General features: G+C 39.6%; 3 protein-coding genes and 1 non-coding gene across 5 annotated transcripts; 1 reads left to right on the forward strand and 3 right to left on the reverse strand.

Annotated features, from left to right (window-relative positions):
• Positions 1 to 376: 376 nt before the first annotated feature.
• On the reverse strand, positions 377 to 5,087 carry ttc1 (tetratricopeptide repeat domain 1). The gene is made up of 8 exons (XM_057360084.1): positions 4,835 to 5,087; positions 3,698 to 4,209; positions 3,527 to 3,587; positions 3,222 to 3,334; positions 2,849 to 2,885; positions 2,550 to 2,698; positions 2,083 to 2,137; positions 377 to 940 (listed from the first exon to the last, which is right to left on the reverse strand). Exons 1-8 carry the CDS (start codon positions 4,971 to 4,973, stop codon positions 804 to 806), a joined length of 1,203 nt encoding a protein of 400 aa, XP_057216067.1. The 5' UTR covers positions 4,974 to 5,087; the 3' UTR covers positions 377 to 803.
• Positions 5,088 to 10,479: 5,392 nt separating this feature from the next.
• trnaa-agc (transfer RNA alanine (anticodon AGC)) lies at positions 10,480 to 10,552 on the reverse strand. Its single transcript has one exon. It is a non-coding gene; the product is annotated as a tRNA-Ala (tRNA).
• Positions 10,553 to 11,255: 703 nt separating this feature from the next.
• Positions 11,256 to 18,970, forward strand: brd8a (bromodomain containing 8a). 2 transcript variants are annotated; one of them, XM_057359486.1, is made up of 20 exons: positions 11,256 to 11,386; positions 11,804 to 11,897; positions 12,009 to 12,078; positions 12,424 to 12,473; positions 12,553 to 12,675; positions 12,745 to 12,825; positions 12,907 to 12,971; positions 13,093 to 13,217; positions 13,284 to 13,475; positions 13,683 to 13,782; positions 14,152 to 14,286; positions 14,507 to 14,646; positions 15,367 to 15,760; positions 15,838 to 15,878; positions 15,988 to 16,256; positions 16,342 to 16,434; positions 16,534 to 16,602; positions 16,717 to 16,999; positions 17,379 to 17,423; positions 18,492 to 18,970. In XM_057359486.1, the coding sequence occupies exons 1-20, from the start codon at positions 11,368 to 11,370 to the stop codon at positions 18,549 to 18,551; spliced, it is 2,448 nt and encodes an 815-aa protein (XP_057215469.1). In that variant the 5' UTR covers positions 11,256 to 11,367; the 3' UTR covers positions 18,552 to 18,970. The 2 variants fall into 2 exon arrangements, with proteins under 2 accessions (XP_057215469.1, XP_057215470.1); XM_057359487.1 differs by lacking the exon at positions 17,379 to 17,423.
• Positions 18,971 to 19,035: 65 nt separating this feature from the next.
• dnajc18 (DnaJ (Hsp40) homolog, subfamily C, member 18) lies at positions 19,036 to 23,652 on the reverse strand. The gene is made up of 8 exons (XM_057359490.1): positions 23,166 to 23,652; positions 22,575 to 22,773; positions 22,339 to 22,484; positions 22,017 to 22,229; positions 20,897 to 21,009; positions 20,665 to 20,774; positions 20,348 to 20,520; positions 19,036 to 20,264 (listed from the first exon to the last, which is right to left on the reverse strand). Exons 1-8 carry the CDS (start codon positions 23,299 to 23,301, stop codon positions 20,140 to 20,142), a joined length of 1,215 nt encoding a protein of 404 aa, XP_057215473.1. The 5' UTR covers positions 23,302 to 23,652; the 3' UTR covers positions 19,036 to 20,139.
• Between the last annotated feature and the right edge of the window lie 114 nt (positions 23,653 to 23,766).

The following is a 23,766-nucleotide window of genomic DNA, read 5'->3' on the forward strand; positions in this document are numbered from 1 at the left end:
CTGATGTTGAGGGCATCATTCATGGTACAGGCTGAACCGAAGCCTGTGAAAAGGGAATTTAAGAGCAACAGCTGCTGACACGCTCACACCTTGCTGTGCTTTCCTCAGTCTCGCTATACATGCGTGTCAGTACAAGCGGAGAGCTGTCCCGATTATACATATGAAGATGGTGGTCGTGGGCATTAATTTGTTTTATTACTGTACATGTATATCTCTTTATGAAATTAACTTTAAATCTGTTTTTGCCTTGTACCAAGTTGTGTGTTTTATTATGTAATAATAAATAATGCTTTTATTAATATGAAGAAGTGAGAATATTACATTCAGACACCAAACATGAATGTTTGACAAGAAAAGTGATAACAAACACTGCAAGTATATTAAAGAACCTCTGGTTTAATGTGAGCGCAGGTACAGGTCCACTGAATACGGCAGGCCAGGCTGCACAGGGTAATGAAGGCGATCATCTCATTGCTCAGGACTGGCAAATGGTCTGCTTATCATTGACACCAGCTTTACACATACAGCAAGCAACACTCTGGCATGCCAAAAAACTGAATATAGATCAATATAATACATACTTCTTATACAAGGGACCCTAAGCAAAAAATAGAGACCTATAGAAAAGGTACCTACAACTTATCAAGTTCGAAAAACATGAGCTGATGATTTAATCGACCAAATCAAACAGAAACATCTCAAAATAACCCATGTAACACCAGTGATTCTCCAAAAAGGCATCAGCATGACCTGGTGCAACCAAGAGATGTGACTCAAACTAATAGCTGCAAACCTCTAAATTGCTATCTGTTGTTGTTATTTGGATTCTGAACAAAATTAACAGAATAGGATCCTGAATTGGCATCTTGGTTGACCTGGAAGTTGTTGGTGGAGAGTCCAAAGGGTCTTAAAATCATGTTGCCCAAGTCCTTCAGCTTACCTGAGAAAAACAAAATCAGACACTGTAGTTTTCATGATCAAAACAAGCTCAGTTTAATGTGATAAGGCAAAATCATGAAAGTCAACACTTCTTAAGAGTTCTGTCTGCTTGACTGCAGCTCTGATGCTATGACTACAGTGTGATCAATATGAAGTGTTTGAAAAGCCACACCCCTGACTGGCCGCTTGTGAATTGCAGTAAATTCTCTTTCCTCCTAGCTGGACAGCAACAGTCTTTACCTGAAGCTATAAATCTGATCTCTAGATGAAAAATAGTGTCTGTGTGTCTATCATATTTTATACTTTAAAAAGAGCTGTGAGAAAGAAAAGCCAAATTCATTTAACAAGTAATGAAACCAGAGAAAATTACGAGAAGCTTTTGTCCAAGGCAATGAAGCCTATGGTCAAATAAAAATTGAATTTCAAGACTACACTTCATTTATCCAACAAGGTTTTTTCTCCAATTGGTTTAAATTCATGGTTCTGCCTATAACTTTAGTATACTTGGGTGTTTCTTTTTTCCATACAACATTTAAAATGAAATGTGCTGACATATAACAACGTCTCCCTTACTCCAGCCTTAGGACTGTTGCCTAACACAAGTCCCTAACCATAGTCCTACTAAACTAGAGGAAAATGTGTTGATAATTTTTTACTCTAACCCAGACCTAACTCTGGTTCTGATTGGCTGTCGGGAATGTTGTTCCAGGACCAACAATAATGTTGACTCAGGAACATGTTTAATTGCAGATTCAGGTTTGAATTCTGCAATTCTGTCGACAGACATCTAAAAATTCTACTTATTAAAATCCTGATTTTGTGGGTTTTGCATCCTAAACTCACATATTTAGTCAGTAAAACCAAAAGTTTACATAAGATGACAAAGGTGAAGGACAACAGTATAGACTTATATGCTTCCTGTTTTTAATGATAATTTACACCTAAATCTTGTTATTTTATTATGTTCCTGTGGCTGAAGATGCATAAGCGTAAATGCGATCCAATTTCTGAGTAGGCATCTAAAAATTCTACTTATTAAAATCCTGTAAATAATAATGTATAGCCCACAGTAATTCTTGTGAGGATGCTTCTGACCTGGGAAATAATGAGATAAAAGTAAACAATAAGAAATTATAATCTTACTCATCATTTCTTCTTTTAGCTTCTCATTGCGCTCTTCGATTTGCCGTGGCAACCTCTGTGCAAGACAGCAGAAAAAAACATTTGAGTGAGAAAAGACATGTTGAGTAAGACATCATGGTTTCTGTATAAGTTCTTCGAGGGATAGTTATAGTTCAACCAAAAATGAAAAATCGATTATAATTTACTTATCTACTTTCACGTAATCAATCCAAACTTGTAAAACTCATAAATTTTTCAAAATATCACATAAAGCTACCATAGGAAGATTTGAGCAAACAGGTCACAGACCTGTGCTTTTTGTAATCTTCAGTTTATAGAAAACGATGATATGGACATTCAAAATATTATTTTCTGTGTTGCACAAAAGCAAGAAAGTTATCCATGTGAGTTTGGACTAACCTTCACATTTAAAGAACATAAAGAACTGAGCAAGGATCTGAACAAAGCCTAATGAGAATCGCACTCACCATACATGCTTCTCTAGCTGCAGGGATGCCCGGGTCTTTCTCCAGGACAGTTTTATAATCTTCTAGAGCCTCATCAAGCTTGTCTGTCTTTTCATAGAGTTCTGCTCTCCGCAGAATGGCACGAACATAATTTGGATTCAGTTCTATGGCTGTAAAAGTATAGTCATAGATAGTCCTCAATTGCCCTAATTTAATAACAGCTCCAACTCTCATACCACAACATACAACATTTCAAATGTTAAATCTGTGACAGTACATTAAAACATGAATAATGTATAAACAGACAAGTATAATCTCACCTTTAGAACAGTCACTGATCGCTGCTTCTTTTTTATCCTGTCAGTCAAAAACAAAAAAACGATGAATATAAAAAGTATGCTTGCATGGATATCACACACATGGATACTGGACGATCAAATCGGAGCACTCGAGTTGTGTATCAAGACATTTCATTGGACTGGTTTCAAAAAACAGTGCCAAAAATCCCATTTAATTTATTTTATGATGGAAGGTTTGCAGTAATACATCTATTGAACAGCAAGCCACTTACTCACGGGATGACGGGAATGCAAAAAAGAATGTTTTTGTTTCTTTTATCTCATAAACAAAGTAAAGATAGATGAGTTATTACACAATTAGACATAAATTAGACAAGCGCCAATGAGAGATTACCTGATGCAAGCGTGCAGCAGCTCGATTTGAGAAGAGTATGGATCTGTCTTTGCTGTAGTGTACAGGACACACTTGTAGAGCGGCTGTATAGGACTCCTCAGCTTCTACATGTTCTGTAAACATTGAAATATCAGCAGCTACACATGAGGGGGGTCAATTCATGACATAATTTACCTTTTAATTATTTTAAAAGTGGTGTTGGTGCAATTTTTAATGCGAAATAAATTAGTGGCACCACACTTAATTAAAAAAGTGTGAATGAACAACAGGAAGGGTGTTTGTCTTTGACTGCAAAACTATCTTACCTCCACTTTTAAACTGGGTGTTTCCCTTCTCCTTCAGCTCTAAGCTCTCCTTTCTTCTGCTCTGTGATTGGAACAAACACATTGTCAACAGAAATAAAAAATAAGAAGTGTAATGCACAATTGCATAAATCATGGTACAGGCAAACCTAATAAAAAGAGGGCAATCCTCACCTCCTTTTCTTCATCCGTCAGGTCTTTCTCCAGTTCCCGCAGGTACTCTTCATCAAACTCGGTCACCTTGTCTGTACTCGCCGCTTCTTTAAATTCTGAATCTGAGTCACCGTCTCTCATCCCATCGTCGTCTGCAAATCTCTCCCATTTTTCCTGATCTTCGTTATTTTGCTCCTTAAGCCCTGAATCTAATGAGTCAAGTGTCTTTTCAGCAGAGGTGGTATTCAAACATGATTGGTTAGTGCTATATGTATTTCCCAGTCTATCTGAGTCATTGCCTTTTTCTATTCCAGCATTTGACTCCAGTCTATCGCTCTGTGCCGTCTCAGTGCACTGTACATTAGTTTGTCCGGCCGGTGATGTATCTTCCTCAGGTAATGTGTCATCACAGTCATAGAAACGGTCTTCTTCCTGATCCGCAGTGCTTTCTCTGGTCTCTGACACTTTTAAAGTGTTTGCCATAGTGGCTGAGAGCGCCTCAGGGTCAGACTGCCTCTTCATCTGGAGCTGTCCTGTCAGATCAACATGGACAGCATTTGAGTGAAGTGACCACAAAACTCTTTGAAACTCAACAAAGCAAAACTGAAATTTAAGAATTATTACACATTCAGCTTCAATAAGATAGAAGGCATATCATGCTTTTTTAATTACAGACTGCAACTCAGGATCGTTTTTACCATATACAGCCATTGCAAATTATTTTATAAATATTTGATGTGTGTGATTATACATATACCAGATATGTAATATAATATTTTGCCAGACTTTAATGTCTCAACTGGTTTTGCTAACTCACTCTATTGTCATACACACTTAGGCTAAATCCTGGAGCTAGTAACACAGTAAATGTAGGCTACTATTTATTTGCTTGTCTGTGTTAAATAAAAAGAAATAAAAACTTTGGACAGCGTAATATGGTTATTCAATTATTAAACTGCCGACAGAAATATCAGCCAACACATATTAGTATTAGCACTAATGACAAGGTTGGTTTCATATCACGAGCTCGAGACTACAAAAGTGTAATATAAAAGCCTTCCGCTGCACCAATAATATTTACATGTAATATATATATATGTGTCATATTTTAAACAAAACATTTATTACTAAAAAAATCACTCAATACTTCTTTCTTACCTTCTAGAAAGGAGCCATAGCGTGTCTTCCGGTTTATCGCACGCTGAATGACGTTTAGGTGTGCGGAATTCTGGGATATGTAGTTCGTTTGCTGGAGGACTCGCTTGAATTTCGTCATGGATGGGCGTAAGAAATGCATTTTGTGCTTGTGTGAATATATATATGGTACAACAGATGTTTAGTATGTAATGTGGTGTTTTATGGCTGTGAAATAAAAATAATGTTTGGATAATCACATCCTTATCAGTGGTGTAGTCGGGGCCATACGACAGATACGCCGTATGCTTACCTTTTCCACAGCGCTGAAACGACTTCTAAAGATCTATATTAGCGTATACCCACTTGTTCTCCTGCTTAACGTCTCCAAGCTGCTTTTGTGGTTGCTTTCCCTTTAACTGTATCGCGTTCACAATTCGTTCATACAATTGGTGCATTTCTTAAGAAAATACAGAATATTTCTTGCGGCCCCGCCTCCGACAGTCACGTCAAGCGCATTATCTTTATCCGCGAGGAGTTCGTCCTGTCAGTGACCGAAAGAGTCCCGGTGAAGCCTTCAGGTAATATTGATAAAGTTGCTCACTTTTAGTCAAAGCTGGTTTAAAGAACTCTCCTGCCTAAAAAATACAATCACTGTAATAAGTTTTGTTTCTGCAAACATTTGAGCACAGATTGATTCGTATAAATCAAGAGAATTTGTTTAGCTCACTGAGGTGGAGAAGCTGATGCGACGGCAGGTTTTGTGGACTTTTCTTGTGGAGAAGCTGTTGAGAACAAATCAGACTAGATAAACACCTGATACACCTGTTCATCCAATGATTGACACCTTTAAATACAGATCAATAATAACAGGTTTAACATCAGTTCTAATTTCAGTAACCTACTAAGAAACATGCTAACGTTACCAAAAGTAAGATAAAAACAGTTAAAAAATAAAACAGCATTGATGGTTTTGGTCAGATGTAATAACATACAAATTAGTTTTTCCTTTACCTGTTCTTGGAGCAGCAGCAGCTGTGGAGGTACCTGGGTCTCAGATTAGTCTCTTTGTCCCTGTAAACAGCTCTTCTGCCTAAAAATACAAGCACAGTAAGTATTGTTCCTGCAAACATTCAAGCACTTAGATTGCTGTGTATAAATCAAGAGAATGTTCAACTCACTGAGGTGGAAAAGTTTCCCAGAAAGAGCGCTGACCCCTAAAAATACAAGTACTTTAAGTTATTTCAAGTTTCAAGCATATTGATCGATGTGTATAAATAAATCAAGAGAATTTGTTTAACATACTGAGGTGGAGAAGCTGGTGTGACGGAGGGATTTGTTGCCACCTCTTGTCCTCCAATCTCTTTTCCTTATGAGGGAGCTGTTGAGAACAAATCAGACTAGATAAACACCTGACACACCTGTTCATCTAATGATTGATCTCTTTAAATACAGATCCACAAAAATTAAGAAATATTTTTGGTCCGAGGTCATTATGTATAAATGATTTTTTCCTTTACATGTTCTTGGAACAGCAGCAGCTGCTGGAGGTGCATGGGACTGGGATTTGTCCCTTTGTCTATGTGTAGAACTCTCCTGACTAAAAATACAAGCATTGTAAGTATTGTTTCTGCAAACATTTGTGCACTTAGATTGCCGTGTATAAATCAATAGAATTTGTTAAACTCACTCAGATGGAGAAGATCTCCAGGCAGGACGCTGACACCTAAAAATACCAGTACTTTATGTTATTTTAAATTTTTAAGCATTTAAATTTATGTGTATAAATAAAGAGAATTTGTTCAACTCACTCAGATGAAGAACATTTACATTTACGCATTTGGCATACGCTTTTATCCAAAGCGACTTACATTGCATTTTACTATACATTTGTTTCTGAGTATGTGCAATCCCTGGGTTCAAACTGAGCCATTGAGCTACAAGAAAGCTGTAGGCTGTCTCCAAGCAGGATGTTGACCCCTAAAAATACCAGTACTTATTTATTATTATTTAGTTATTTTAAGTTTCCACAGACATTCAAACACTTAGGTTGCTCATTTGTATAAATCGAGAGAATTTGCTCAACTCACTTAGATGGGTAAAGTGCTGAATTGGCCGTCTCGAAGGGCTTTGTGAACACCTTGAGAGTTGTCCACCTATCTCGAAAGACCCTCCTCTGGACAACAGCTGGCCACACCCCACGCATCAGCGCTCTCCCCCAGATTCTCCCGCTCTCATTCCCAGACTTTTAATCCCCAAGGACTACACTACCCATGATCCCTTGCACCAGACACCACCTTGATTACACCTCGCACCTGCGGCTCATGACCCCGGACTCCATATATATACTGTTCTCTTCTTTGTCAGATCTAGTTGTTATTTTGTATACTCAAGCTCAGACCCTTTGAGCATTTCTATGCTTCCTTTTTCCGTGGATGTATTTAGTTACTATTTACCTGAGGAGTTTATCTGTTTTTCCTTACTGTGGATTATAACCTGTGGATTTTATCTGTTAATTCACCTGTGGAATATCATTAAACTGTTAAAATGTCCCCCTATCTGGTGTGCATTGTATCCGTCAGAGTGAGTTTATGACAGAAGACCTGACCTACAGACCACGATGTCCACACCACCATCACCCCCAGATCCATTCGCCGAACTTGTCCAGCATCTCTGTCAACAACTCGCATCACCCTCCTACTCACAACCCATTCACGTCTCCAGTCCCATGCCCGCACCGTCTAAATATTCCGGTTCAGAGGAGGAATGCAGCGGTTTCATCCTCCAGTGCAAACTATATTTCGAGATGCAACCAAATCAGTTCCCGACAGATGCCTTGAAGATAGCGTACGTCATCTCGCTTCTGACTGGAAAGGCCCTGAACTGGGCAAAGAATATCTGGGAAGCTGGCGGTCCCCTCACCTCTTCCCTCCATGGAATGGAAAACCGCCTTCATAACCCCCTCCGGACACTATGAGTACCTGGTAATGCCTTTCAAACTAGTAAATGCCCCTGCCATATTCCAAAATTTAATGAATGAAATCTTCAGAGACTTACTCAATTGGTTTGTAATAATTTATATTGACGACACCCTCATTTACTCCCGCACAGTCTCAGAACATATCCATCATGTCACCCAGGTGCTCCAACGACACCGCCAACATCAACTCTATCTCAAGCTGGAAAAATGTGAATTTCATCTGTCCACCATCCACTTCCTCGGATATCACATCAGCAACAACACAGTCAAGGTGGACAAGGGGAAGGTGTACACTGTAATGAAATGGGCCCCAACCCACCACAGTTCGTGAATTGCAGCGCTTTCTAGGATTCGCAAACTTCTACTGCCGTTTCATAGCCAACTTCAGCGTAATCTCATCACCACTCACCTCTATGATCAGCAAGCGGTCCAAATCTCTGTCCTGGAACCCCGATGCCCTACGCGCTTTTCGAACCCTCAAGGAAGCCTTCTGTTGTAAAATCTAATCCTGGTTGTAAGATTAAATTAAAAAAAAACTGTGAATTTATTTCTGAAATCTGATTGGTTGATTTAAATGTTGTCCCAGGGTCAACATGATGTTGTCCTAAGGACATCAACCACTTGGCAAAATCAGGATAGCTGTTTTATCGCAGTGGCAGGGGAGTCCGCCACATCTCCCTCCATGCGCCTATTTCTCCCGTAAACTGTCCTCGGCAGAACTAAACTACGACATCGGAAACCGATTACTTTTGGCCATCAAATTAACCCTAGAGGAGTGGCGGCATTGGCTGGAGGGTAGGGTTGGGAATCGTTTCAATTTTATCGATTCCGATTCCAGTTCTGATTCTGCTTATCGATTTCGATTCTTATCGATTCCCGGTTTCGATTCCACAGTTGAAGTAAAACATTTAGATATCAGCCTGTATGGTCATTTAGCCTGCTTATTGACTTGTTTGCAATATATATATATATATATATATTTATGAGCACCGTTTTGTATATATTTACACATAGAAACACACCTTTTCTGATTTATTACAATTTGTATTATCATAGTTGAACTACATCATGGTTAAATTGCAGTTACTATAATGCAACTATGGTTAATTTGTGATTCCTGTGCTTTAATGCAAATTCTATAGCTAAACTATGCTTACTATAGTAAAAAATATCAATAATTTTCATAAGGGCTTTTATTGAGATATCAGCAGATCATGCAATGCATGTACTTTTATGAAAATATGCACACAGGAATTGATAAGAGGAATTCAAATTTTAATCTCAAGTATCCGATTCCTATTCCTTTCAATTCCGATCCGATTCCTAGCCTTTCGATTCCGATTCCAAATTGGAATTGATTTTCGATTCCCAACCCTACTGGAGGGAGCCCATTTCCCCTTTTCAGCCATAAGGGATCAAAAAAATCTGGAGTATCTGAAGGAAGCTGAGCGACTCAACCCACGACAGGCACTTCAACTTAAATGTTACTTATCAACCTGGAAGCAATTATGTGAAAGTTGATGTCAACTCTTTTTTTAATGACGACAGTTCGCTGCGAACAATGTCCCTGGTGGACAATATAATCAAAAACCTTCACAGCCTCAGCAGTTTCAGATGTACGCTCTCTTATAAGCATCCCTTTACACAATTTCATCTTTGCACCCATCTGTAATTAAAAATATACATATAAAAAAGCATGAGGTTGGAGTGAGCATGAACGAGAACAGAAATTATATAGAAAAATATAAAATCTTTATTATAAACAAGTTCACTTCACATGATATCTTTCACAAAAAAAGAAACACTCATATCAATAATGAGAGACAGCCAGCAGAGGTCGCTAATTTTTCTCCCCACACTCAATACACCACATTCGTGAAAAACGGCAAAATATCAAGCACAGTCATTTGTGGACACATCTACCCGCAGCCCACGTCTCCCACCTTACAAACACGAGTTAACCAAAATAAACAAAACAATCAAAAACATTTACTGTACATACAATAAACCAATCAAATAACAAGTTAAATAAAACAAAGTAACAAGATTAACACAAAAACAAATAAAAGGCGGTCAGTTTCACATAATCAAAAGGAAAGTTACTGCATTCAAATTCACATGGCAAATTACACCTCTGTAGTCAACTCGACTATGAGGAATTTACTGCATTTGGATATACACTCAAACCACTAGACAAATGCAGCAAGAGAGTGTAACGTTATAACCGCAATTGCCACCAGACGAACACACATACACGAAGACAACTGAAAACGAGACTCGGGCAACGCAGCAGTGCAGTCACATCAAAGGGGTTTAGGTTCCGTGCCCCATAAATCTGAATTACCGAGAGTCACTGAACTCGTCATAGGAGATTACAACTGCATACACCACAATCTGTAACTGTTGCGACCACAGCAACGTAACGTTACAGCAGTCGGAGCAACAAACGACCAAACTCCGCTCATTTGCGAGCGTGCATTCCCGTGAAGGGCAGTCCCAAACAATGTCGCAGGCAGGTACGAAGCCATTCACGTCTACTATACCCTGCAAATAGCCCGGATTGGTTCAAAAATGTATCTAGCACCAGCCAATGAACAACCACGACAGTCCCTTACCCTGATACACAAACATTAAGGTATTACAGTAGTATCGAATATTATAAAAAGAAATTCGATACACGTGAAAACATTGGAGGATGCGGGCATCGATCCCGCTACCTCTCGCATGCTAAGCGAGCGCTCTACCATCTGAGCTAATCCCCCATATGATATAATGTTCTGTACACTGTATAACATTACTACAGTATACGACGTACCCCACAAAATGAAATTTCGATTTAGGAAATTGAATTTATGGTACATTACACCGAGAATAAGTTCAAGTCAAATGTATTCGTATCAGAAAATAATATGTATCAACAAATAAATTGGTTATTTGTTTAACTTCCGGTAATTAGTTCCCAGTCAAAAAAAAAGAAGTTGCCAGTCAAAATAAAAGCTGTAATAAGATTTTATAGACTGAATATACGATATGACGTCTTTTTCGTATTATTTTTTATATTATTTTATTTATTTTATTTTGATTGCCTCTTTTCTGTAAACATATTCCCTATTCGTGTAATTATGTCTACAAAGAAATGTGGTATTAGTGATATGAATGAAAAAAGCAGTTACGTTACGTTCCTCGTCTAGAAATCAGCAACGTGATGATACAGAATTAATAATTTTTCTTGATTTATTTATTTTTCATTCACAGCAATAAGTAACAGTTGTTACAATAAGTAACAAAAGAGAACTTATTCAAAACTAAAATTGTTAAGCACAAAACAACACTTATTATATATTTTTTATACAAATGGTTTTATTTAAGCTTAAGTTATTTAAACGCACATAGGCAAACTCTCTGGTGATGCTTCAAAACAATCGCCAATGCACATGTGACCAAATAAATTACGCAGTTACGCAGACATTTCGAAAAAATATTGTTGGAAAATTCACACCGGATGTGCCCGTTTACATTAGATAGCTAGACACTTGTCATACCAAAGGAGCAATAGAAACAGTTCCGTCATGACAAGATGGCGAGCGGAGTTGGAAGTGAGTATGATTCATTCTTTATCTTTATATAAACTGCATTTTAGTTATTCACATGCATATGACAGAGAACGGATTATAAAGCATGCATGTACAGCGCGTGCAGAATGGATGCGGGATTTGACAAGCAGAAGTCAATGATGGGAATGACGCCCATTGGCTGAACTGCTGGACTCTTTACCAAATCGATACATTTTTCTCTTAAGTCATGTTGATGCAACGACCATCTAAAATGGCCCCGTTATTAGTTTATAAACTGCCCATCGTTGTAATGCATCATCTTTAGCCATTAACTGTCATGAAGATGTGTTCCCTAATGCAGTGTTGCACGTAAAGACAGACAGATATGCGTCAGTGCTATTTAAAACTAAAATACATCAACTGTGATCTTATCTAAGTACACTTTCAATCTTTGAACAGAACATAAGTTGCTGCTGGGCCCAACAGAGCCATGGTCCATCCGAGAAAAGCTTTGCCTTGCCTCTTCTGTCATGAAGAGTGGAGACCAAAACTGGTGATTTTCACTTTATATTATTTACACAAATACTGTTTTCCTCAAATCCGCCATAGATTAAGATGCAATATCATTGTCAAAGTGTGATATTTTTGTACAATTGCTGTTCAGGGTGTCTGTGAGCCGAGCCATTAAGCCATTTGCAGAGCCCGGACGACCGCCTGACTGGTTCTCACAGAAGGTATCGGGGAGATAAAGAACAACCCAGTATTATATCCAGAGATAAGCTTATGAAACCTAAAGCAGTTCATTTAGTATCAAAACTGAGTCATATCCCGTATTAATATGCTTAGACAACTATAATTAATCTGTTTGTAGGTTGATTTTGCCAAAACGTTTGGGTGCAAAACACTAGTGTGCAAACACTATGGGTGCTATCAACACATTTGACCTACTCAACAATTTTTGCAAATACTTCTGGGACGTAAATCACACCGCTTTAAGTGTCTACGATAAAGACATTTCATAATACGCACATTATAGAATATGATTAAACACACACTTTCTCACCTCCACTGTTTTGCAGCATTGTGCATCACAATACTCTGAGCTCCTGGAGACAACTGAAGCCCCAAAGTAAGCCCTCCATTCACTGACGCGCCATCATTTACTAATTCATAACAGGTTTTAATAATGTGTGTGTGCACATTTGCAGGAGAAAGCGAGGTGAGAAAGGAGAGGTGGTTGAGACTGTGGAGGACGTGATCGTCCGTAGGCTGACGGCAGAGAGGATCGAGGAGTTAAAGCGACTGATCAAGGAGACGCAAGAGAAGCACAGGTAGGCTACCCAATGTTTGCATGCTTGCTTAGGCCAAAACTTGGTGTCCATCATCATTGTGTCCTTCAGGAAACTGAAGAGAGAATCCGAGCTCATTCAGGCCGGTCATCTGGACAGCAAGCTTGAGGAGCTATGGGAGGAAATTGTACGGTAAGAATCATAGCATCTTTTGTCAATACAGTTGTGTCTTACTGTATGTCATAAATGGTTTAAATACTTGATCTTGATTAGGAACAGAAAACAAGAGGAAGAGGAAGCTGAGGTGAAGAGAAAGGCCACAGATGCCGCATACCAGGGTACTAAAAGACAAGACCAAAATGTTTTCGTCTGTGCTCCACTGACCCATAAAGGCAAAAGTTCTGTAATTTTATAGTATAAATTATTAATCTAAAGAGCAGCCTGTTCTTTTCGTTCCAGCCAGGCAGGCAGTGAAGAACACTCCCAGACGTGTGCCCTGTGTGACTTTACGCTCGCCCTCTGGGGCCTGCGCTCCCTGCCTGGATTTTCCCATTGGGGACTCATCGGTAGATGCAAGCACCACTGTGAGTTTTAATATGTTTTTTTCATGTTATTTCATCTTATTTTGACATCATCTGTTCCTGACGCAGGGCGCATGGTCGACAGTGTTTGTGCCCCTGGCGGAGTTGCCAGGCCCTGGAGTTGTGGAGGCGAGTTTAGGTTCTCTGCTCGATGAATCAACACAGAAGAAGCTTTTGGGGCAGAAGATCACTCCACCCCCTTCCCCTCTCCTCTCAGAACTGCTGAAGAAAGGCAGTCTGCTGCCCACCAGCCCCAGACAGGCAAGAATTTCTAACAAAATATTTACCATATTTAAGTCCTCCACAGAATGTTTATTACAGAATTTGGGACATAAGTGAATATTATCACAAATGCCCTTGCACTCCTGGTTAGGACAAAGTGTTAGATTGAAGTCATTGTTTAGAAGTGTTTTGTTGTCTTAAAGGCTTTAAAAAGGTGAGAATCTAAGTAACAAATCCATATTTCAGGCAGTTGAGGGAGAAGCCACACCTAGCCAGCTTACAGGGACTCAGGATATTCAGATGACTTCTGGGACGTCTTCTCTACCTTCCTCTCAGGCAGCTACAGGTATGAACTCAAACACACTTGTTTTACATCCAGCAGTGTCACATTTTAGCGGCTTAGTTGTACAAAGTGGACAATTCTGTATTGGCAGCCTTTGTTACATACGTTTCCTGTCTTGCTGTGTAACTTTTATTAATCGTCGCTTTGGAGTTATAAAGTTCTGACTGCATTCTGAGCAGTTTTGAGATATTGAGCTTCAAAGTTTTTACTTTCCATTTTACTTTGTAGATAGAGAACGTTTTTGTTGTAACGTAATAACGTAATGTTATTATTTGAGTTCTTTCCAGCTTAATGCTTAGCCTGTTGTCTTCGCGTGCTGTATATGTGTGGGTATGTCATATCGCACTCTGTGTTTGTATATGTGTGTCTCAGGTGCTCCCACACTGTCGCGTCTGCTGGAAGCTGGCCCCGCCCAGTTTCCCTCTAAGTTGAGCTCACTGGCCACTGCGGACTCCGCCCCCAACACTACCAGCTCTGCAGTGGACACTGCTGCCCTGCTTGCCACAGGTTCTTGCTGACGTCATGCCTCTTTTTTCCATTTTTCATGCTTTTATGCAATGTTTTATATTAGAAATATTATTTATACTTTTAAAAGGGCTGTAATCTTCCTCTGTTTTAAACTTGTACAGAATCACATTTGTACCTTCGTTTAATTGGTATTTGTTATTTGTTTGAGTAGGTGTGTTTTATCAATAAATTCAAGTGTATTACTCCTGTGTATGAACAGGAGGTGATGGAGCCCCTAACGCACCAGTGGATAATAAGGATGCAGTTTTAGGGGATGAGGACCTGGTCACTGTGTCTTATATGGCAGAGGAACTGGACTTAGAGACAGTCGGTGATATTATAGCCATCATTGAGGAGAAGGTAAATTCAAAAGACATCCGAAATAAAATAAAACAGCATTTTTACCATAATAAGCATCGCAAGTAGACTCTGGTATAGTTGATTTTTCTCACTTTACAGAGTAAAATAAGACGTTGCATCACTGAAAGAGTGACATCAAACATGCAATATTTAAAGTCCCAGTGAAATAAAAAATTACAATTCCTATTTTTTCATGGAATATTGCAGCATTTATAAATACTGTAGCTTATCAGTATGGGTCATTATTTTTTTATTCATGTGCCCTCATGATCGTCACTTAAAATCTGAAAATGCACTTCCGCCCTCTAGTGACTATCCATCTTAAATGTCTCGAGTTAGATGGCTTGGGCGGAGCATCTGCTAACTCTTCCCCTTCAACTGTCAGTCTGATGCTTCCATTTCAAAATGCAACCGCTGTTTTTATACATCCAATCAGTTCGCAGTGAAAAACACAAGCCACGCTCACTATTTTTGTATTCGACAATTCTTTTTCAAATGCATCAGAATACGGAAAGTAAAAGCAATCGCAACTTCCGGTTCACGGGCAATTTAAGAATATTCCTAATATTAACGAATTAATGACAAAGTTTCACTCAGTTTGAGTTTGTGCGAGTTCTAGATCTCAATTCAGGAAAGAAACATTTATTTAATACAACAAAATTTCCCATTTGGCACTAACTTGAAAGTCTTTATTTCCAGTAAGTTTCCCTATTCACACAGGGTGATGAGAATGCAGAGGCGCTGGATGCGGCAGCAGTTGAAGCTGCTCTGTCTCTGTGTGAGGACACAGGTCACACCCTGACAGGAACCTGGGAGCCCAACACCTTCAGGACCATCGGCCATGAGCCCTCCAACACTCCACAGGACTTAGACCCGAATCCTCTGCATCTGTTGGAGGGCAAGACGGAGGGTCCTGAGGCATGCGAATCCGGCAGTGGCTGCTCGACACAGGTGTATCCATCTCCCTCCGCTGTCCCTCAAGACCCTGTCCCGACATCAGGGGGCTGCTCAGAACCAGAAGCCCCAAAAACACAGCACACTGAAAAGGACCAGGAGGGCAAGTCAGAATCAGTAATCAAAAGTGAAAGTGACGAATGGACACAGTCTCAGTCAGGTACCTCACGTTGTATTTATTAAAGATTAAAGTCATAAAGTTTTTTAGTTACTTGCATTTCTTCTGTCGTCTTTCAGATATACGATTAGATGACACCGCGGTAAAACAGCACTCAAAGGTGTGGTGATGCTGTGACTCCCCTTACGCTAATACACAATGTACGATGCACACAGTAACTCTGAGATCATTAACTCCTTTTTAGTATTTTTAACACTCCTCGTTGACAGGAAGTGAAAGAGGAGGAGGAGGAAGTTGCCGTGAGCGATGCAGAAGAGGAAAGTGTCCTGGAGATGAAGGCCGGATTAGAGGGAGGAGAGGATTGTGGGGGAGAAGAGGATGCAGAGGGAGTTTACCTCTCAGAGCCAGAGGGAGAAACAGAATTGGACCCTCCGGCCAGCGAGAGCGAGGACGGTTGTAGTATGCATACTGCATCCTCTTCCCTACAGCTCCACACCACAGCGGAATCCATTCCCAGCAGCCCTGCCTCCTCACAGTTGTACGTTCTGAAGATATACGGCCTGCTTACACCACATCGTAGCTTTTAGCATGAAAAGCATTTATATTTATTCATTTGTCCTCAGCTCGATCTGCAGTGAAGATCAAGAAGCTATTCAGGCTCAGAAGATCTGGAAGAAAGCCATTATGCTAGTGTGGCGAGCAGCAGCCAATCACAGGTAGGAGTCTTTGCGACGCCGTACTAAACCATGCACCCTTCCACCTGACTCGTCAGAAATTAACTATTAAATTGAGTGGTGATTGGTCACTCTCAACAGGTATGCAAATGTCTTCCTGCAACCGGTGACAGATGACATTGCCCCTGGTTACCACAGTATTGTTCACAGGTAAAATCAAATAGATTAAACCTTTAATAATTATCCAGCTGCTTTAAAAATACACGTAATATACTTTTATATGCTCAAAAAATGAGTAGTTGTTCTCTTGAATATCTTCTTAAGGCCCATGGATTTGTTCACCATCAAAAAGAACATTGAGAACGGGCTGATCCGCACCACAGCTGAGTTCCAGCGTGACATCATGCTGATGTTTCAGAACGCCGTGATGTACAACAGCTCCGATCATGACGTCTTCCACATGGCCCTGGAGATGCAGAGGGACGTGCTGGAGCAGATCCAGCAGTTTCTGGCCACGCAGCTGATCATGCAGACTTCAGAGTCAGGCATCAGTGCCAAGAGCCTGCGTGGGAGAGAGGCCAACCGCAAACAGGACCCCAATGACAAGGTGGGACACAATAGGAGATTCTGGACCACAGATGAAGGCCAGGCCTGAGATAAAAGAAATGACACAATGCTTACATGCATAGAAAGGCATTTGATCGATTAATTAGGTTTAAATCCAGATTAGGATTTAAACAAACCTTTAACACTTACTATAAACTTTAGCAACCAGATATATCTTTCTCTTTCTTTTCAGTTTAATTTCCACCTTTCAAATGCTTTCGCATTTCTTTGTGTGTGTGTGAGAGAAAAAGAAAGAAAACAGAAATTCTTTATTATTGATGAACGCATATAAAATATTGTATTAGTACAATATCTTGTGTGTGTGTGCGTGTGTAAGGCCATTCTCTCTTTCTTTGACCGTGACCTTTGACCTCTCACAGGACTGTGTTCCAATGGCATCTCCTGCATTTCTTCTCTCTCTCTTTGTAAGTATCTGCTGTCTGTTCTTTCCACCTCTTATTTTTGACACATGAGCAGTGACATAAGACCTGCTTTATGAAGATTTCTACTCCTTAATGAAAATCATGAGCTTTTAGAATCTAGATGCATTATCTCTGATGGCAGATGGAGCACACACCTCGTATTCCGTTATGGTCAAAAAAGTCCACTATATGAACCAGCCATACGCAGCAATTTGATAAATGTTTTTATACTGAACATCTTTTTAATGAAAATCTTTTTAATGTAATGAAATTGCAATTTAAAATATCAATAGCTTTACCATAAAATCATCCAACTCCAGGGTAATGTTTAGCTGTTCATGTCTAAAATGAGCAAATATTTGTAAAAAAAATAAAAATTCTGTCATCATTTACTCACCTTCGAGTTGTTCCGAATCTGTATCAACTTCTTTGTTCTGATGAACACAGAGAAAGATATTTGGAAAAATTCTTGTAACCAAACAGTTCTTGGACCCCATTGACTACCATAGTAGGAAAACGTATGTTATATGTTTCTTTTTTTATATATATATACTGTATATAAGAATGTAGGAAAGAAAACAGTTCTGGGGTACTGTTGACTATCATTGTAATTTTCCCTACTATAGTAGTCATTGGGGTCCAAGAACTGTTTGGTTACAAGCATTTGTCCAAATATCTTTCTGCGTTCAGCCAAACAAAGAAATTTATACAGATTTGAAACAACTAGAGCGTGAGCAATTCATGACAGAATTAAAATTTTTGGGTGAACTGTCCCTTTAAGGTATTTAGGGACATTTAAAGTACTTGACAAATATTTACTCATTTTAGACATGAACAGCTGATGATCTATGCAGACTTTATTTTTCACAGAGATGGTGTGATATTTAAAATAGGAAGTAATTAGTCTTTGGCTGTTACACACATCAAATGCACTTTCAATATACGTACCTGTGTCTACGCGTTAATATAAAAACCAAACACAGATCATTTTTATAGATTCTGCTTTACATCAATCTACACAACAATATTGGAATATCAATCACTCATTTGCTTCTCTCGCTGCCTTTGCAGGATGGGGGCACCAGGGGGCGACGCTGTGCTATAGAAGCAGACCTGAAGATGAAGAAATGAGCAGGTGGACTGGCCAATGTGATGTTCAAAAAACCTCGCAAATGACTGAGATGAAAACAACAGCATTTGCCACCAAGGTCCACATGTTCACAAGGACGTTTAAAAGACTGCCTCAATATCTGTGTGTCCATATGTAATTGTTGTGAGATGTATTGTGTTATCAAGAGTTGTTTTGTGTATAAATAGTGCCTTTTAAAGGTTTTGATGGGTGGCTGGAGAATAAACCCTGTGATGAAGGGCAGGACAACTGAAATTTAATGAAGCATACAGTAATAGTTTAGCAAACAATATTTTGAAAACATGTTTACCGTTTGCTTAAATGTGTCAGTAGAAAATATTGATATAAATTATTTGCCACTGTGAGAATTAATATTCTTATATAAACAAGGAGTCCTAAAACCAGGTATGGTCCAGAGATCCAGTCTCACCATCATCAAGTCAACCTGGGATGCTGAAGAATCAAACTACAGACCTCAAGCGTTTGATTAATGTTTTATTTTAGCAGCACAAAAAATGCAGTCAATCCAAACAAAGCTTCCAACAGTTTGGGTACTGTGTAGAAACAAGATCACAATACTGCCACTGGCACAAACTTTACATGTCACCTTTGACGCTCTCTTAACACTTCAGATCAGGATTCTTCTTTAGCACTTCTGAACATCTCAATATTCATGCTCAATTTGTGCTAAAGTTCAGTATATTCAGAACGTTGTGACTATAGTGTTATGACGGTGACATGTTGTAAAACATGATTCTACTTCAAAACAGACTCTCATGGTCATATTTACTGATATTAAACGGTGCTTAACACCTCTGAGCACAAAGCAGGAGAATGCACGGATGAACTGTTGCATGCAATATATTAATAAAGTTTAAAGAGAAACTAAAGTGCCAAAATAGAAATCAAATATCGCAGGTGAATTAACCAACAGGTGGCAAGTTTGTCAATGCCCAGAAAAAGAATTTTTTCCCATCCAAAATGTACAACATTGTAACAAATGACTAAAACACTGAATTAATATATACAAAGATTATTTTCGCTACCTTGAGAGTTTTTAAAAGCTGTGTAGTGGTTTATCTCCCTTTTTTTAAGAATAGTTGTTTTTTGTTTTCTACAAAAACAAAAAAAATCGCTTTTTTCCTATTAACAGCTTTAATTATGTTGTCAATGTGTAACTCACAGCACAGATTCAGAAAAAGAAGTTAAATATGTTATTAAATAAATTATTTATATTAACAATAAACCTCAAGCAATAAACCAGGAGTGTGAACACAACAATAGCTATCTTAACCCTGTCAGCCAGCCTGATGCCTGCACTCCTTAATGTAAGGAAAAAATGCCAGGCACTCGAACCAGTCACACCCTCCATACGGGGTACCTTGAAGCTGTTCATCACATCCGAATCAGTTCAGCCTTCAGCGATGAATCGGTTACCAGTACTTACAAGAAAATCAGATTGGGCTACACTGCTATAATCATCTCACTGTTCCTTTCCTCATTCCAAAAAAGTTGAGTAAATTGAAATATACAACAGATACTAAAAGCTCTTATTAGGTTGGCCGTGCTTGCTGGGAGGGGAACGCGGGCTCAGTCTCCTTTCTGTCGACTCAAGAAGCGATGCAGCTTGTCACAGTGATCCAGCTTCATTGTCTCAGCCTTCTGTTTCAGACGTTCGTCGCGGTACAGCTGTCCGAGGTTAGCTAGATCAGATTCTGTAACACAAGACGCACAGGGAAGTACACATGAGCAACGCAAAGGTCCAATTTGGTTGATCGTTGTGTGCGAGAATTCTTACTCTGCTGTTTCTCTTTCCAGCAGCTGTTCTGTAGATGGTCAATGTAGTCGCTCTCAATGGTCTTCTCCAGCTCCTCCAGTGCGGCACCCCCGTACTCCTTCTCAAAACTCTTATCCACATAATACGGCACACCCATGTGCTGGGTTTCCCTGGACACCACCAACCCCATGGACCTTTGAGCCAGAGAACACATTACATTTTGAAACGCAAAACTACCATGTTGAATCATAGAGCAGATGTGTGTCTGTAATGTCACAAATGCGTTTTCAAAGTAAATATTGGTCACACAGGACGTTTGCATAGGTGCAGTGACTCACGGTTTGTATAAGAGGCTGTATGGAGGGTTGGTGGCCATCAGCTGTGTAAATACAGAGATCAGAATGAGAACCAGCACCGGCAGGAGTTGCAGGAGAGCTGTGAAGTTGTTCTGCACAGAGAAAAAGTAGAGTCATTTTATGGCATTGAGGGTGAGAGAAGAAACAGAATATGGCTTTAGTAAATATGACTACAATTTACTACATGGTTTAAACACCCTCTTGAACTTCTCACCTGACTGCGGCTTTCCTCCACCTCCTCATCTCTTCTCTCAAATGTGCGGCGTCTGCGGGGCTGATAATAATTCGCGTAAGAGGCTCCTCGGTTGGTGTACACATGGATGTTGCCTACAAGGAGATAAGAATTGTATTCTGCTTTTAATACATGATATGCACTACTCTACAGGATAGTCTTTGTTATCATCCTGTAAAAACATCATCTAAATGTCTGCGAAAGTGTTAGCGTGGGTCTTCCTTATTCTGAAAAATTGTATGTATTGAATTTTTTCTTGATAAAACTTAAAAAGTCATAAAATAAAAAGTCAAATAAACTTGATGGCTTTTGTGGCACTGGTTATGCAAACACACATAAAAATTCATGGACATGATTCAAAAAGGCTAAACGGTAAAAAAAAAAATCACACTTAGTCCTCGGTTAAAAATGATCGCCATATAATGAATGGGAAAAATGTTTTCTGTTTGATTTTTACTTCATCAGAATGGCACAAACATGTTTTGGCACTTACTATGAACACAAAACTCAATAATGGATGTGACTCATAAATGCTAAATGGACTTAAAAAAAGTCATATTTTTACTCCTGCACAGCCTTAGATAAAATATTATATATAAAATATTGTTTATACATTTATAACATAATGTATAAACATTAGGTCATATTATTGCAATACAATTACATAATACCATACATTACCTAAAAATAAAATATTTAGGAAAAAAATGACATTTTAAGTGTTTGTACACTTTTGACCCAGATGAGTATGACTAGGACCCTTAAAAGAGTGATAGTTCACCCCAAAATGAAAATTCTGTCATCATTTACTCACCCACTAGTCATTTTTTCCACAGAACACACAAGAAAAAAAAGTAAACGAACAGTGCCGGCACCCATTCACTTCTGTTGTATGGACACAAAACCAATACAAGTGAATGGGGGCTAGTTACCAACATTCTTCAAAATATCTTCTTTTGTGTTCTGCGGAGGTAAGAAAGTCATGCAGGTTTGAAATGACAAGAGGGTGATTAAATAATGACAGCATTTTAATTTTTGGGTGAACTTTCACTTTAAAGAAACTACAACAATTTCCCACAATGATTTCCACACATATTCAGACCTGTAGGAAATCGTCCCCCGAAGAAGATGTTGAAGAGCTCCTCTGGGGAGATGTCAGCCTCAAAGTCTCTCGTGAAGTTGCGGTGGTGTGCGTACGCGTGGCGAGGCTGTGCTGGATTTTGACTGGATGTATCTGCAGGGCTCTGATCACCATACTGATCATACTGCTGCCTTTTCTCCGGGTTACTCAGCACTGCATATGCATTTCCTATAGCTGCACAGGAGACAACATGACAAGCCAATATATTTTAAAATACTAGATCTAAACAAGCTGTAGCACGAGAAACCTAAACAAAACCTTGAACGTGTTTGAGTCGAGATACCTTTAAAAGCATCCGTTGCTCCGGGGGCGAAGTTCTTATCTGGGTGAAAGCGTAGAGCCAGCTTCCTGTAGGCTTTCTTCAGGTCCTCATCGCTAGCATCCTTCGGCACTCCCAGGATCTCGTAGAAGTCTTTACATCTCTTTATCCTGCACAGGTTTAGGGAGGAAAGGAAACTGATTATCTTATATCAGCAGCAGGTTTAAAGGTGGGTTGGAGTTTGCATGAACAGTAGCTACCGGAGCACTCCCTGACGCTGTTCCTCCGTGTAGCTCTTCTTGTCATCGCCGGACCCCTCTCCTCTCTCATGCAAGTCGGGTCGCTGATGTAGAGCTGAGCCGTTTTCATCAGAGTTCCTCCAGCCGGGTGGAGGCGTGTACGTACGCTCTTCCTCAGGGGGATCGGGGCCACCATTTCTCACAATGGCATCGATGAGTACTAAAGAGATATTAAACATTTTTTTAAATATCTACTTTTGTGTTCCACAGAACAATGCGTATAGAGTGAAATAATTTATATTATTGGGTGAACTGTCCTTTTAAGACCGGGTCACAACAACAACAGGCCTCTCACAGAAATATATAACAAAACATATCATAACATGTTTAAACTAAACATTGATAACTAGGAGGGTGCTCAACAAGTCTACAGATCCAGAAGCATCAAAGATTCAAATGTACCCATTTCAATCACAGTCAGCAGTGGGAGACCCGAGCACAGATTATATAACACTCAACATCCCGACGCTGCACTTTCTATTTCCGCCAGCAGCACAGCGACCCACACCAACACACCCGATTTGTCAATCAAACGGCAACACCGACACGAACCTCTGGCCCGTGCGCTGGGGTAAATCCTCTGAGCCTCGTACAGCAGCTGCAGGGCTTTCTCCTTCCGTCCCGACCGCAGGCACAGTTTGGCTTTCTCTATCAGTCTGTCTGATTCCTCTCTGTCCATCTCAAACATAACACAAACGCCCGAGACACACACAAACACGCCTGAAATAACAACCAAAGGGGTTCACCGAGCTAGCACGAGCAAAACACTCGGATGAAGATGTAACGTTAATGAATCGCTGTTCCAAATGTAATAATTTCTCGCGATGTTGTTGACATCGAGCTAAAATGATCGCGTTATGCTAATTTTACTTTCGGTCTCAGATATTATCGCTTTGACTGCTCTAGCGGACATTTCTACGACACGGTATAGTCGCATATAAATTTTATAGCGAATGCGTATATAACATATTTGGCTTCGTCATTGTAAAATGTGCAGGAAAGACAGAAATGCAATACTCCTCGTAACCTCCATCGCTCACCGGAAGCGGAAGTACATAATGCGGGACTAAACACGAACAGCAAATGAGAAGGCGGCATTCTCCGCCCTACAAGGCATGAAGTAAATCAATTTGTTTATGGATAAACACACATC

The sequence above is a fragment of the Triplophysa rosa genome, linkage group LG19 (assembly GCF_024868665.1).
Source record: "Triplophysa rosa linkage group LG19, Trosa_1v2, whole genome shotgun sequence".
In the NCBI taxonomy this organism is placed as follows: Eukaryota; Metazoa; Chordata; class Actinopteri; order Cypriniformes; family Nemacheilidae; genus Triplophysa; species Triplophysa rosa.